The sequence below is a fragment of the Heterodontus francisci genome, chromosome 1 (genome assembly GCF_036365525.1).
Source record: "Heterodontus francisci isolate sHetFra1 chromosome 1, sHetFra1.hap1, whole genome shotgun sequence".
NCBI classification, from domain to species: domain Eukaryota; kingdom Metazoa; phylum Chordata; class Chondrichthyes; order Heterodontiformes; family Heterodontidae; genus Heterodontus; species Heterodontus francisci.
The window spans coordinates 208,226,435-208,240,080 of record NC_090371.1 but is presented as its reverse complement, the minus strand read 5'-3'; the positions used below and the strand labels follow the sequence as shown (position 1 = coordinate 208,240,080).

Below are 13,646 nucleotides of genomic sequence, written 5' to 3'. Positions count from 1 at the left end.
GCTCCACAAATCATTTAAAACTTTCCAAATTAAAGACCCAGCCAAATTGTAACATCTATTAACTCCCGAATGAGATAACCAAACCAGATGTCTTTAAATCAACAAATTAACTCTAATTAGAAGAACTAAATTCTTAAACACGAAGATATAAACATTTAAAGTAGAAAAAAATTAGAGTCGTTGCAAATTTACAGTCCTCACAGTCGTCCGATGTCAGAAAAAAGGTTCTTACACAGTAGAACAGTCCGTAGTCTAACAGTACGTGCTTTCCTTCTCCAGCGAATTTCAACAATTAACGACTTGCGAACACTTTCAATAGAATCAATCTGACTTGAGTTTTTTGAGGGATAAAAGATTGTCACAGTCTAACTTCCCTTCCTTCAGTTTAAATTACCAGAGATCTCTGTTTTGACTTGACTATTTTAGAATTTTGAGAGATAATAATTAAACAGACTAAATTTCTCTTCCTTCAGTTTAAATGGTTGAGAGCTCTTTTTTCAGGTGCTGTCGCCACAGCCGTCTATGTGTCCTCTGTCCGTGTTCTGTTAGAACAAATTGTCTTCAACTAAAAAGCCAATTCAAAATTGAATTGCAACAAATCTATTGCTTAACACTCACTCCCAGTGGCTGTATCTATGGTAACAAGAAAGCGCCCTTAGCATCGCTGTCTCCAAGGCAATGAAAATGCACCTTCCTATAACTCCTGAGGCTTGCTGGTTCGTAAAGCAGTACTGATCCTTTGCAAGTCTTAAAGGCAAGCCACATCTTCCCGAAAAAAAACTACAGGAACATGACAACAGCTACAGAATACTTCTCCAACATAAAATAGGTTTACATCACCACAGCATGGTCTTGTTCAGCTGGACTATGCAGTTTCATGATTTTGACTCTTCCCTGGGAAAAAAAAGACTTCAATTCGTATTTTCAGCAGTACCACAGAAACCAGAGGAAAGGCTTTTCTTTTTATTAGTTGTTTAAAAAAAACCTGGATTCTCACGCATATCTCCTATAATCAGGTTAAAAGCAAAACTGAAAGATCTGGAAGCAAATCCTTTATGATGTATAGCTCCAGATTTTCAAGTGGAGGATCCAAAAATAAAAACATGAATATAAGTCAACTGAAAAACTTACAATTTTACTGCTTCATTACTATGGTTTCAGCAAGGACCTATTCCTCTCAGTAGATTAACAACCCAATATATTCTGTGATCTACTTTTTTTCTCAATCAATAAAGCTCCCACCCACCCAGCAACCCCACCCCCACCAATCACCAAGCTCCAACAAAAACAACTCCTAGAAATTTTCTGAAAAGGAATAAAATACATCCTAAGCGTAGCTAAAGAACCAATACTTCAAGCAACAAGCTACAGACGATCAAAGGTAACACAGAAACAACGTGGACATGGTGGGGGTGATAAACTGTTACTTGCATATCTGAGAAGTTCAGCAGCAAATGGGTTACAGTAAGAGGGCAAAGGCCAGAGATGTTAAAGAATTAGAAAGCAGTCTTTGTTAAGGAGGAGATATGGGTTCAGGCACACAGTTCAAAAAGAATGCCAAGGCTGCTAACAGTCTAGTTCAACCTGTGACTAGGGAGGTGGATGGAGTCAGTGGTGAAGATATGAAGTTTGTGGTGGGGGGTTGGGTGCAGCAAAGGGTGAGGAGAAAGGGGTCCAAAGATGTTGGGAGAGGAATATGAGGCAGGGAGACAAAGGTTCAAGGCTAGAATAGGAGGGCCACGGATGAGGTTTGGCTTGGTAGGTTAGGGAAAAAGAGAGGCAGGAAAAAACAGCAGAGACTGTTGAACATGAAGGTCTCCATCTTAGTGGCAAAGAAACCAATAAATTTGTCTCACATCTTTAGAGGTAAAAGGTGGAGGGACCAGATGTATAAGGAGACAGTTGATAGTGGAGGGCTATCTTTGTTCACCAGGATGATTCCAGAGTGGTGGTGGTTTTAGCAGATAACAGTATGGCAGATGAGAGATCGATGTGGTCGAGACTTGGTGACAGATGAGAAACTAAGTTGTGAGCCAGATGTACTCCAGTCTATGACTGTTGGACTTGAAGCATACAGCGGGGTTTTGTGTGAACGACTGGGAAAGGAGACAATAAAGGTTTTGCTAGGGAGAAGGGCAAAGGTGAAGGTGAGGATGTTGTGCAAAAACAACAGCTGCAGAAGCATCATGGCAACTGGAAGCCTCAATATTTGAGGGTTTCCAGGTAGTTGTAAGCTACTTGGAGGGTTCCTCTCTCCCTCCTACCAAAACTTCAGCTTTATGTCCTCTGGTATCTCCAGTTACTTTTTCAGTGAAGTCCTCAGTCACAGAGCAACGAGAATCTATCATCTTTCAAGAATAAATCAAGACTGTAAATACGTACTGAGCAAATAATTGGTGTATTTTAAAAATAAAAATGCAGAAAACTGAAAAATTAAAGTTTTTTCATTGTTAACCATTCCTCTATAATTCACTGATGTGCCCAATTTGTACTGCTAATAAAGCAAAGGTAGTCAATGCTGAGTAGAGATCCCCTACCTCCTTAACCACAAGAAATTTCAACTTCTAGCCTTACAAGATTGAATAGTTCCAAGTACAAGACAAACCACTGATCACTACTGGCAAGGTTTTATTGCGAGTCAAGGTGTTGAACTTACAATTACAAATACTGCCTTCATCGAGGGCATTTTTTGTAATTGTTCTCTGGAAGCCACTACGGAAATCAGCAGTAACAGTTTGCTTTATAAAGTGAAAATAACAATGTTTTACTACAAATGTATTCAAGCATTCATATGAAAGGGGAATCATTACAGCCTGACATTTTCCATCAGTTTGGACACAATCACAGCTCTAAATTATTAGCTCATACATTAAGTCCAAGTGTTGATTATGCACCCAATATATTCAATTCAATAATTTTAAATATATGCACAAACATTAAGACAGAAGTAAAATAAAAATACAGATTTGTCTGTTGCAAGTGGCAGATGGTAGCAGTTAGCAAATCAGGAAATGGTCTGTCCCGGAAACCATAAACAACAGTCTACGTATGCACAGTGTTCTGGACATGTGGGTGATGGCGTGACTGGTTTCCACTGTTCACCACCCAACTGACCGCTAACAGTGTTTTTGTGTTACTAGCGTTTCAACCAGTGTTGTACTTGTCAAATAAACAGTGACAGGTTTTCTTGTAGGTTTTAAAAAGAACTATTTATTAAACATTCATTCCCCAAAATGTTCGCAGCACCACTCACGCATGTATTCACACTCACATGCACTCTCAAGAGAAGGCAAAGGGTAAAGGTGAAAAGGTCTGTTTCATGGACAACTCATGCAATTCTCTCAGAAGGTGAATTTTACACTTTCAGGCCTGGTTGCTGCTAATCTTGTAATTGCTGTGCTGTTGCAGCCTTCTGACAGTCCACTTCAGTTTGAAGAGAGTGATGACAGCTTAGTTTCATTCTCACAGGTAGAAGAGTAGTTTTTACAAAGGCACTCTGTGTAGCTGGCTTCCAACTTGTCTCAGCAGGGTTCAACTGTGTTGGCTGAAACTGATCGATCTCACTCTCTGGAATTCAAGATGGCTTCAGATGTTTATCGTGTGACTGAGGAAAGACGCGACTGATCTTGATGACTGAAGTTCTGTACTGGCAAGACATCCTTTGTTCCTCAAAACTATTACCTTTTAAGGTGAACTTACAAGTGTTAGTTTTGCTCATGTGACTTTAGGTTTCAGCTCTAGCTGGGCTGCACAACTGCCTGTTGATGGCCCCATTTTGAAGATAGGAGAGCTGTTCACACTCTATTGTAGTGAAGATTAATTGGAGACAAAAACTCTACAGAAGGCCTGTGTCTTGATTTATTTGAATATAGCTCACATCCATGTGTGATTATCTGTCTTATTTCCACGCAGACGGGATTGACTGGTTTACAGACTTAGTAGACAATGTATATGGATTAAAGTGCAGGAGGAGGTATGAGTCATGTGACTTATCCTCCATTTTGTTGGCAATGTACCAATCGTTTAATATAAAAACAGAAAGTGCTCGAAATACTCAGCAGGTCTGGCAGCATCTGTGGAGACAGAAGCAGAGTTAACGTTTCAGGTCAGTACCTTTCATCAGAACTGGCAAAGGTTAGAAATGTAATAAGTTTTAAGCAAGTAAAGCAGGGGTGGAGGAAGAGAACAAAAGGGAAGGTGTGTGATAGGACAGAGGGCCGGAGAGATTAACTGATGAGGAGGTCATGGGAAAAAGACAAAGACAGTGTGCTTAGGGTGCGGCGAAAGATAAGCATTAGTGCAGACAGAGTGTCAATGACAGAATAATGAATAGCCTTTGCCAAACGCGCAAACATGAAAAACTGAGTTTAAGGCAGGCATATGGTTAAAAAAATAAATTAAATAAAATAAAAAGGGAGCCAGTCACGCTCTGAAATTATTGAGCTCAATGTTCAGTCTGGAAGGCTGTAGAGTGCCTAATCAGAAAATGAGTTGCTGTTCCTCAAGCTTCTGTTGATGTTCACTGGAACACTGCAGCAGGCCAATCACAGACATGTGGGCATGAGAGCAGGAGGGTGCGTTGAAATTGCAAGCAACCGGAAGCTCGCGGTCATGCTTGCGGACTGATCAGAGGTGTTCTGCAACGCAGTCACCCAATCTGCGTTTGGTCTCCCCAATGTAGAGGAGACTGCATTGTGAGCAGTGAATACAGTATACTAAATTGGAAGTACAAGTAAATCACTGCTTCATCTGAAAGAAGTGTTTGGGGCCTTGGACAGTGAGGAGAGTGGAGGTAAAAGGGCAGGTATTACACCCCCTACGACTGCATGGGAAGGTGCCATGGGAAGGGGATGAGGTGTCAGGGGTAATGGAGGAGTGGACCAACCTTCTGAGGGAACAATCCCTTCGGAATGCTGACAGGGGAAGGTGCATAGGTGCATTGGGTAGTGGCGCTTTTGTGGAAGGTTGCATCATCAGAACAGATGCATCGGAGACAGAGATACTGGGAGAATGGAATGGAGTCCTTACAGGAAGCAGGGTGTGAGGAAGTGTATTCGAGGTAGCTGTGGGAGTCGGTGGGCATATAATGAATATTAGTGGACAGTCTATCCCCAAAGATGGAGACAGAGAAGTCAGGGAAGGGAAGTGTCGGAGATGAATCATGTGAAGGTAAGAGAAGGGTGGAAGTTAGAAGCAAAGTTGATTAAATTTTCCAGTTTGGGGCAAGAGTAGGAAACGACACCAATACAGTCATCAATGACTGGAAAGAATGTTGGGGGAGGGGCCCCGAGTAGGACTCCCACTTCCGCTTTACTTGCTTAAAACCTATTACATTTCTAACCTTTGCCAGTTGATGAAAGGTCACAAACCTGAAATGTTAACTCTGCTTTTCTCTCCACAGATGCTGCCAGACCTGAGTATTTGCAGCACTTTGTTTTTATTTCAGATTTCTAGCATCTGCAGTATTTTGCTTTTATTATACCAATCTTTTAAAATTCTCATTTTTATAACTTTTCAGTTTGTTTCTGTATTTTCATTGCTGCACTTGTTTTATTTTATGACAAACTTTACCATGAAAGATATTAAAACTGTCTCAGATAGACAGAATAAGCATATTGTAGATTTGACCGGTGAATTATGACGATTTTCCACATACATACTGATCCAGATTTTGCAGTAGGAATAACACTGAGGCTATTAACACTCACTGTCATTAAGGAGTAAATCAGAAAGAAACTTGCAGCATCTGCATATGCGCAGTTGAATGTGGAAATCAGGAAATTGTGTGGTGCCCTGCTCCTACATGCTTCATTATACCTGTAACTCACGGAGAGTTTCAGCATTCAAACACATGAAGGGCATGATGTTAGGGCAGTTAGTTACCCACTAAAGACACCAGAAAGTTAGCGTTTGCCCATTCAAGTGTATGTGAATTTTTTTTTTTAAAACAGCATGTCTTAATTATTGCCAAACAACCCCTGTAACACTGAAAATTTACTTTTAGAAGTACTGAACATTTACTTTTACAAGTATAGAGTCTCATTCCTTCAGAATTAAACTGTTAGAAACTTTAAAAAGTATTTTTTTTTTTTAGTGTCTCTCCTTTCTTTTAATCCCATATTTCTTTCCCTTTATTTTGCTTTCCGTACATGATTGTACATAGAAAATTTCAGTCAAACTTGCACTTCCTGGTTCAGTCTCTGCATACTTCAATAAGGCTTCTTCAATCTGACTGGATGAAAAGACATGCTGTTGCTGCCTTATTCAAAAAGGCCCCAGATTCCCTGTAGACGATGCCACACTGTATCAGACTCTAAGTGACTACGTTGCTGCTCAAAAGCCCATGAAAGGTCTGTGGACAGATGACAGCAAAACAAACAATAGGCACCAATGGCTCACTGGGCAGTTTCTTCACCACTGACCACAAAATCCAGGCCACTGTCTCATAGTACATAAAGTCATACAGATAAAATCACAACAAATATATGATGCAGTCCCTCACCCAATATAGAATGCACACAGTCCAAAGGGACAAACCCCATTTGCCCAAGTCAATTGTACTTACACGCAGGTTGGAAAAGCCAAACCACAGGCACACCACAAGCACATGCAGGGCTAACTCATTATATAGCTGGAGTTTAACCAACCAATCACATGCAACCGACCAATACTGGTAAGCGTTCCACTGCTTTTTCAGTGATGAAACAATCTGATTAGTCAATCAACAGTGCTGTAGATCTGTTTGGCAGAGATGTGTTTGGCTCAGATATTGGAATACCTTGTCTGCCACAGAGCATTAGTTTGGTTCTGAACTTCCATCAGGCTTACAGTCCTACCTCAGAGACCCCATTAAACCCCCAGAATGAAAAGGGGGGAAAAAGGACTTGCATTTATATAGTGCCTTTCAGAACCTCAGCCAATAAAATAATTTTGAAGTGTAGTCGATTTTGTAACAGTAAGCTCGCATAAGCAGCAATATGATAATGACCAGATAATCTGTTTGTGATGTTGATTGAGAGATAAATAAATAATGGCCAGGACACCAGGGAGAATTCCCCTGCGCCACTTCAAAATAACGCCATAGAATCTTTACATCCACCTGCAAGGGTAGATGGGGCCTTGGTTTAACAGCTCATCCGAAAGACTGACAGTGCAGCACTCCCTTGATACCAACACTGGACTGTCAGCCTAGATTTTTGTGCTCAAGGCTCTAGAATGATAACCACTAGGTGGTCACTGAACAACTGACTGGCACAGATTTGAGCCTCACTGTTGGGAAGCAGCTACAATGATTCCTAAGCATCATGCTGAGCAGCACAACACATCATAAAATGAGAATGCACATCACAAACATCCTGACGACAGCATGGATCCCAATGAACGATGGTTCCATAAATCAGTTGTATGATGCTTCAACAGAAGCTGCTTTTGTCTCTCTGCATTGTGAAGATACAATCCAAATATATTTCTGATCCACGGTTTGCAAAATTGAGATAGTTCAAAGAATTTTGGATAAGATCAAACTTGATTTGTTTGAATATGCTTTAGTAAGACAGATTTTTTTGACTGTTTGCTAATGTGCAAAACTATAATTCCAGTTACAGTGAACCGTATCTGCAGTCACAATAGATTCAAGGGGAAATGGTGGCGTAGAGGTAATGTCACTGAACTAGTACTTCCATCATGGCAGCTGGTGGAATTTAAGTTCAATTAATTAATAATCTTGAACTGAAAGCTAGTCTCAGTAATAGTGCCATGAAACTATCAACTGTTGTAAAAACCCATCTGGTTCACTAATGCCCTTGAGGGAAGAAAATATGCCGTCCTTAGCTGGTCTGGCCTACACGTGACTCCATGCGCACAGCAATGTGGTTGACTCTTAACTGCCCTCTGAAATGGCCTAGCAAGCTACTCAGTTGTCTAGGGCAAATAAGAATGGGCAAAAAATGCTGACCTTGCCAGCAATGCCCACATCGAATGAAAGAATAAAAAAAATACTGGGGTTCACTTAAGACATTCAACTATCTGACAAAATGTGGTTTCTATATATTGCACTGACTGATACATTAAGGTTTATAGTGAAGATATGCATAAAATAGGGAGGTACAGTGGCGCAGTGGTTAGCACCGTCACAGCTCCAGCAACCCCAGTTCGGTTCTGGGTACTGCCTGTGCGGAGTTTGCAAGTTCTCACCGTGACCGCGTGGGTTTCCTCCAGGTGCTCCAGTTTTCTCCCATATGCCAAAGACTTGCGGGTTAATAGGTAAATTGGCCATTGTAAAAATTGCCCCTCGTGTAGGTAAGTGGTAGGAGAATTGAGGGAAGGTGGGGATGCGAGACTGAAAATGGGATTAATGTAGGATTAGTATAAATGGTTGGTTAATGGTCGGCATGCACTCAAAGGGCCTGTTTTGGTGCTGTATCTCTCTATGACTCTAATCATTTGTGCATTTTTCTAAACTGTCACATTACAAGCAACAATTAATTCCTATTGAATTATCCCCATTGTAGACTTCAATGTAAAATGTTATTAAATAATGCAATAAATTTAGTATGCAGTTTTTAGTTTCCAATTAAAATTGTATATACTGTACTTCAAAATCCAATATTGCTTACTATAACTAGTCTTGTAATTAACAAAATGGAAACTGCACCACTTCAGTTTCCTTTTGTTAAATGAATGCCCTTGATCCAAATTCAAACCTATGGCCTTCTGTATCAGCGGCATTAACCAATATGCCTAAAAATGCACTAGGGAGATCTTAGCCACATTAATTAGGATTCTATTTTATTGTAACTAACTCACCCAACTATATTCACCCAAAAAAAAATTCTTATTTTTCATCAGTGCTTGCTGAGTAATTATTGTGCTAAATCGAGTTTACCACAACACTGGAAAACAAAATTACTGTGGTACTAGAAAATAACTTTTAAGTGACTGAAACATGCAACTATGCTGCATAATTTATTACAAAAGCACGGGTTTTGTTGCATAGGTAACCTACAGTACAGTACTAAATATTAAAGATATATAAAAAGCATCTCCCCCTTCAGACTGGATCCATCAGTGATGATACACTTTCGCAGCGCCCACCCCAATGTTACCTGATGTCGTAATACTCAAGTCTGATACTGTGGTCACGTTTGTAATTTCACTTCCGCGTCTGCAATTCTGACAAACCAGCCAGCACCAGGTGCTCACAAATTAGGCCGCGGGTAAACCCTTCATACATGAAAAATGTAACTCATGTAAACTCAATCAGAACAGGAAATGCTGCAAGTTTCCCCACCTCGGTGCGCTGTGCAGTAAGCAGGTGACAACGTTAGTCTCTATCTCCGTCAAACTTTCAATCTCGAGTATTTTTTTAAGTGATTACAAACCAATTAAGCAAAATAAAACTCCTCAGAATCGCGCGTTTCAAATTTGATATAAAATGAGTGTGTTGCAAGTGTGATGGATTAGTGTGAATGAGGAATTGGGGTTATCAGGGTCGCTCTCTTACCAGGTTAAATATGGTTTCCACGATGTCACGATTGGTCACTTCACCGGCTTGCAAAAGACTTGTCAGTACAGCAAATTTCATCCGGATCCCTCGAATAGGTACAGGTGGGTTGAGGCCCAGGGACGCTGCATCACCAGCCGGCGAGGTTTTGGTGGTGCTGGAGGGCAGAGAATCATGTCCCTTGTCCGCTGTTTGCTCCCCTGGAGCCCGTACAGGTGCAGGTCGGCTTCCCCCAGAGTCCGCGAGGTGCGGGTTTCCGTCCCCGTTCGACATGGCGATTTATCCGGGGAAGGAGGGGATAGAAGATGACAGAAAACAGCCACCGGCAGACAACTTAAACTAGAATCTAGACACAAGCACAGTAAAGGACGCAAGCTCGGGTCGGCTGACTACACTGAGCCTACTCCAGCCGGAGAGACCTGCTGCTCTCTCTGGCTCTTTAACTGGCGAATTCGTAGCTCGTGCAGAGCCGAGTTCGTTCCTCTTACAGAACGGAAGGAGTCTCGCGGACTAACGAATGGATTCTTTTCCTCGTTCCTCTCAGCTTCGCGCCGCCATGACAGCGTCAAAGCAGCGAGCTCCAGCTTCCGACTATGCGCCCGTTGGGCCTTTGCGCGGGAGGGAGGGCTACTGCGCATGTACCCCCAACAGGGATTAGCCGGCACTACGCCCAGGTGTGACAACAGGTAAAGATGGATTCGTTTGTTGGGTGGGGGAGTTAAAAGAATGCAAGGACAGAGGAGAGCTGGACGAGTGAATGGGAGAGACAGACACAGGGAGAAGGGGGCGCTCACGGATCGTAGTAGTTCTGTAGATTTGCTGTAAATCAACGGCAGCGCCATCTTCTGCTTTGGCAGACTTGCTCAGCCGGTATGTTTTCAAATGGTGTGAATTTACTGGAGTTTTCGTTTCGTAGATAGTAATTAAATAAGCAGTCTTTTAAAAAGAAGTCAGTGCAACTCCTGGAAGTGTGAAGTCAAAACACAAAACGCTGGTAAACATTAGGTCTGTCAGCATCTGTAAAGATAAAAGAGTGTTAATGGACGTTTTTGGGCTGGTAGAAGGTTTGTAGTGGAGTTTCCCAGGGGTCAGTGTTGGAACTCTTGCTTTTCCTGATCTACATTAATGACCTAGAACTTGGTGTATAGAACACAATTTCAAAGTTTGCAGATGATACAAAACTCAAAAGCATTGTGAACTGTGAGGAGGATCGTGTAGAACTTCAAAAGGACGTAGACAAGTTGGTAGAATGGGCAAATGAAGTTCAATGCAGAGAAATGTGAATTGATTCATTTTGGTAGGAAGAACATGGAGAGACAATATAGAATAATGAGTACAATTCTAAAGGGGCTGTAGGAGCAGGGTGTATATGTGCATTATGTGTCATTGAATGTGGTGGGACAGGTTGAGAAAGCAGTTAATAAAGCATACTGTATCCTGGGCTTTATTAATAGGGGCATAGAGTACAAAAGCAAGGAAATTATGTTGAATTTATATAAGACACTAGTTCGGCCTCAGCTGCAGTATTGCGTCCAGTTCTGGGCACCACACTCTAAGAAAGATCTGAGGGCAATGGAAAGAATGCAGAAAAGATTCACGAGAATGGTTCCAGGGATGAGGAACTTCAGTTATGACGATAGAGAAGTTAGGACCGTTTTCCTTGGAGAAGAGAAATCTGAGAGGTGATTTGATGGAGGTATTCAAAATCATGAGGGGTCTGAACAAAGTAGAGAGGGAGAAACTGTTCCCACTAGTGAAAGGGACATAGGAGCAGGAGTCGGCCATTCAGCCCATCGAGCCTGTTCCACCATTCAATATGATCTTTGCTGATCATCTACTCGAATGCCTTTTTCCCACACTATCCTCATATCCCTTTATGTCATTTGGATTTAGATTTCTGTCAATTTCTGCTTTAAACATACTCAGTGACTGAGCTTCCACAGCCCTCTGGGGTAGAGAATTTCAAAGATTCACAACCCTCTGAGTAAAGAGGTTTCTCCTCATCTCTGTTCTAAGTGGCTTCCCCCTTAATTTGAAATTGTGTCCCCTGGTTCTAGACTCCCCAACCAGGGGAAACATCTTACCTGCATCTACCCTGTCTGTCCCTTTAAGTATTTTGTAGGTTTTAATGAGATCCCCTCTCATTCTTCAAAAATCTAGAGAATACAGTCCCAGTTTCCCCAATCTCTCTTCATAGGACAGTCCCGCCATGCCGGGAACAAGTCTGGTGAAACTTCGTTGCACTTCCTCTATGGCAATAATGTCCTTTCTAAGGTAAGGGGACCAAAACTGCAATCCAGGTGCAGTCTAACCAAGGTTCTATACAATTGAAGCAAGACTTCACTACTCCTGAACTCAAATCTTCTTGCAATAAAGGCTAACATATCATTAGCCTTCTTAATTGCTTGCTACACCTGCATGTTAGCTTTCAGTGCCTTATTGACGAGGACACCCAGGTCCCCTTATACATCTACACTTTCTAATCTCTTACCATTTAAGAAATACTCTGCACATCTGTTCCACCTATCAAAGTGGGTAACCTCACATTTTTCTACATTATATTCCATCTGCGACGTTCTCGTCCACTCACTAAGTCTTTCCAAATCCCCTTGAAGCTGCTTTGCACCTTCCTCACAACACACATTCCCATCTAGTTTTGTGTCATCTGCGAACTTGGAAATACTACATTTGGTCCCCACATCCAATCATTGATATATATTGTGAACAGCTGGGGCCCAAGCACTGATCCCAGTGGTACCCCACTAGTCAGTCTGCCAACGTGAGAATGACCCGTCTATTCCTTCTCTCTGTTTTCTGCCTGTTAATCAATCCTAAATCCATGCTAGTATATTGCCTCCTATCCCATGTGCTTTAATTTTGCTAACCAACCTTCTGTGGGGGACTTTATCAAAGACCTTTTGAAAATCCAAGTATACCACGTCCACCGACTTCCCTTTATCAATTCTGTTTGTAGCATCCTCAAAAAAACTCCAACAGGTTCGTCAAACATGATTTCCCATTCATAAATCCAGGTTTGACTATACCCAATCAGATCATTATTATCCAAATGTCCATTTAACACATCCTTTAGAATAGATTCTAGCATTTTCCCAATGACTGATTTAAGGCTAACAGGTCTGTAATTCCCTGTTTTCTCTCTCCCTCCCTCCTTAAATAGTGGGGTGACATTTGCGACCTTTCAATCTGCAGGAACTGCTCCAGAATCTAGAGAATTTTGAAAGATGATCACCAATGTATCTACTATCTCCATAGCTACCTCTTTCAACCCTCTGGGATGTAGAATATCAGGTTCTGGGGACCTAGCAACCTTCAGCCCCATTAATTTCTCCAATACAACATTTTTACTAATACTAATTTCCTTCAATTCCTCATTCCCCTAATCCCTTCGATCTGTAATTCTGGGAAATTTCTTGTATTTTCCTCAGTGAAGACAGACACAAAGTAATCCTTTAGTTTCTCTGCCATTTCTCTATTCCCCATTATAAATTCTCCTCACTCTGCCTGTAATGGCCCCACATTTGTCTTAGCCAACGTTTCCTTTTTACGTACCTATAGAAGCTTTTACAATCCTTTTTTATATTTTTTGCTCGCTTACATTCATATTCTATTCTCTCTTTCTTCATCAGTTTCTTGGTCCTCCTTTGGTGTATTCTAAACTCCTCACAATCTTTAGGTTTATTACTATTTCTGGCAACTTTATAGGCCTTTTCTTTTAATCTTATACAATTCTTAACTTCCTTTGTTATTCACGGTTGACTGCCTTTACTTTTGGGGTTTTTGTGCCTTGAAGGAATGTATAGTTGCTGGGATCCTGAAAGGATCAAGAACAAGAGGGCACAGATTTAAAGTAATTGGTAGGAGAAGCAAAAGTGACATGAGGAAAAACTTTTTCACGCAGCAAGCGGTTAAGTTCTGGAGTGCAGTGCCCGAGAATATGGTGGAAGCAAGTTCAATTGAAGCATTCAAAAGGGAATTAGACTGTTATATGAGAAGGAAGAATGTGCAAGGTTACAGGGAGAAGGCGGAGGAATGGCACTAAGTAAGTTGCTCTTTCAAAGAGCTGGTGCGGACACAATGGGCCAAATGGCCTCCTTCTGCATTGTAACAATTCTGTAATTCTGTT

The 13,646-nt window shown here is 41.4% G+C and overlaps 1 protein-coding gene across 1 annotated transcript in view; it reads right to left on the bottom strand.

Moving 5' to 3' along the window:
• The window catches only part of lrba (LPS-responsive vesicle trafficking, beach and anchor containing), a 1,007,923-nt gene extending 997,656 nt beyond the window's left edge, over positions 1-10,267 (bottom strand). Inside the window, exon 1 of the mRNA XM_068041130.1 lies at positions 9,503-10,267. Coding sequence (XP_067897231.1) covers positions 9,503-9,775 — 273 coding nt within the window. The 5' untranslated portion in view covers positions 9,776-10,267. The remainder of the gene's footprint in view (positions 1-9,502) is intronic.
• Between the last annotated feature and the right edge of the window lie 3,379 nt (positions 10,268-13,646).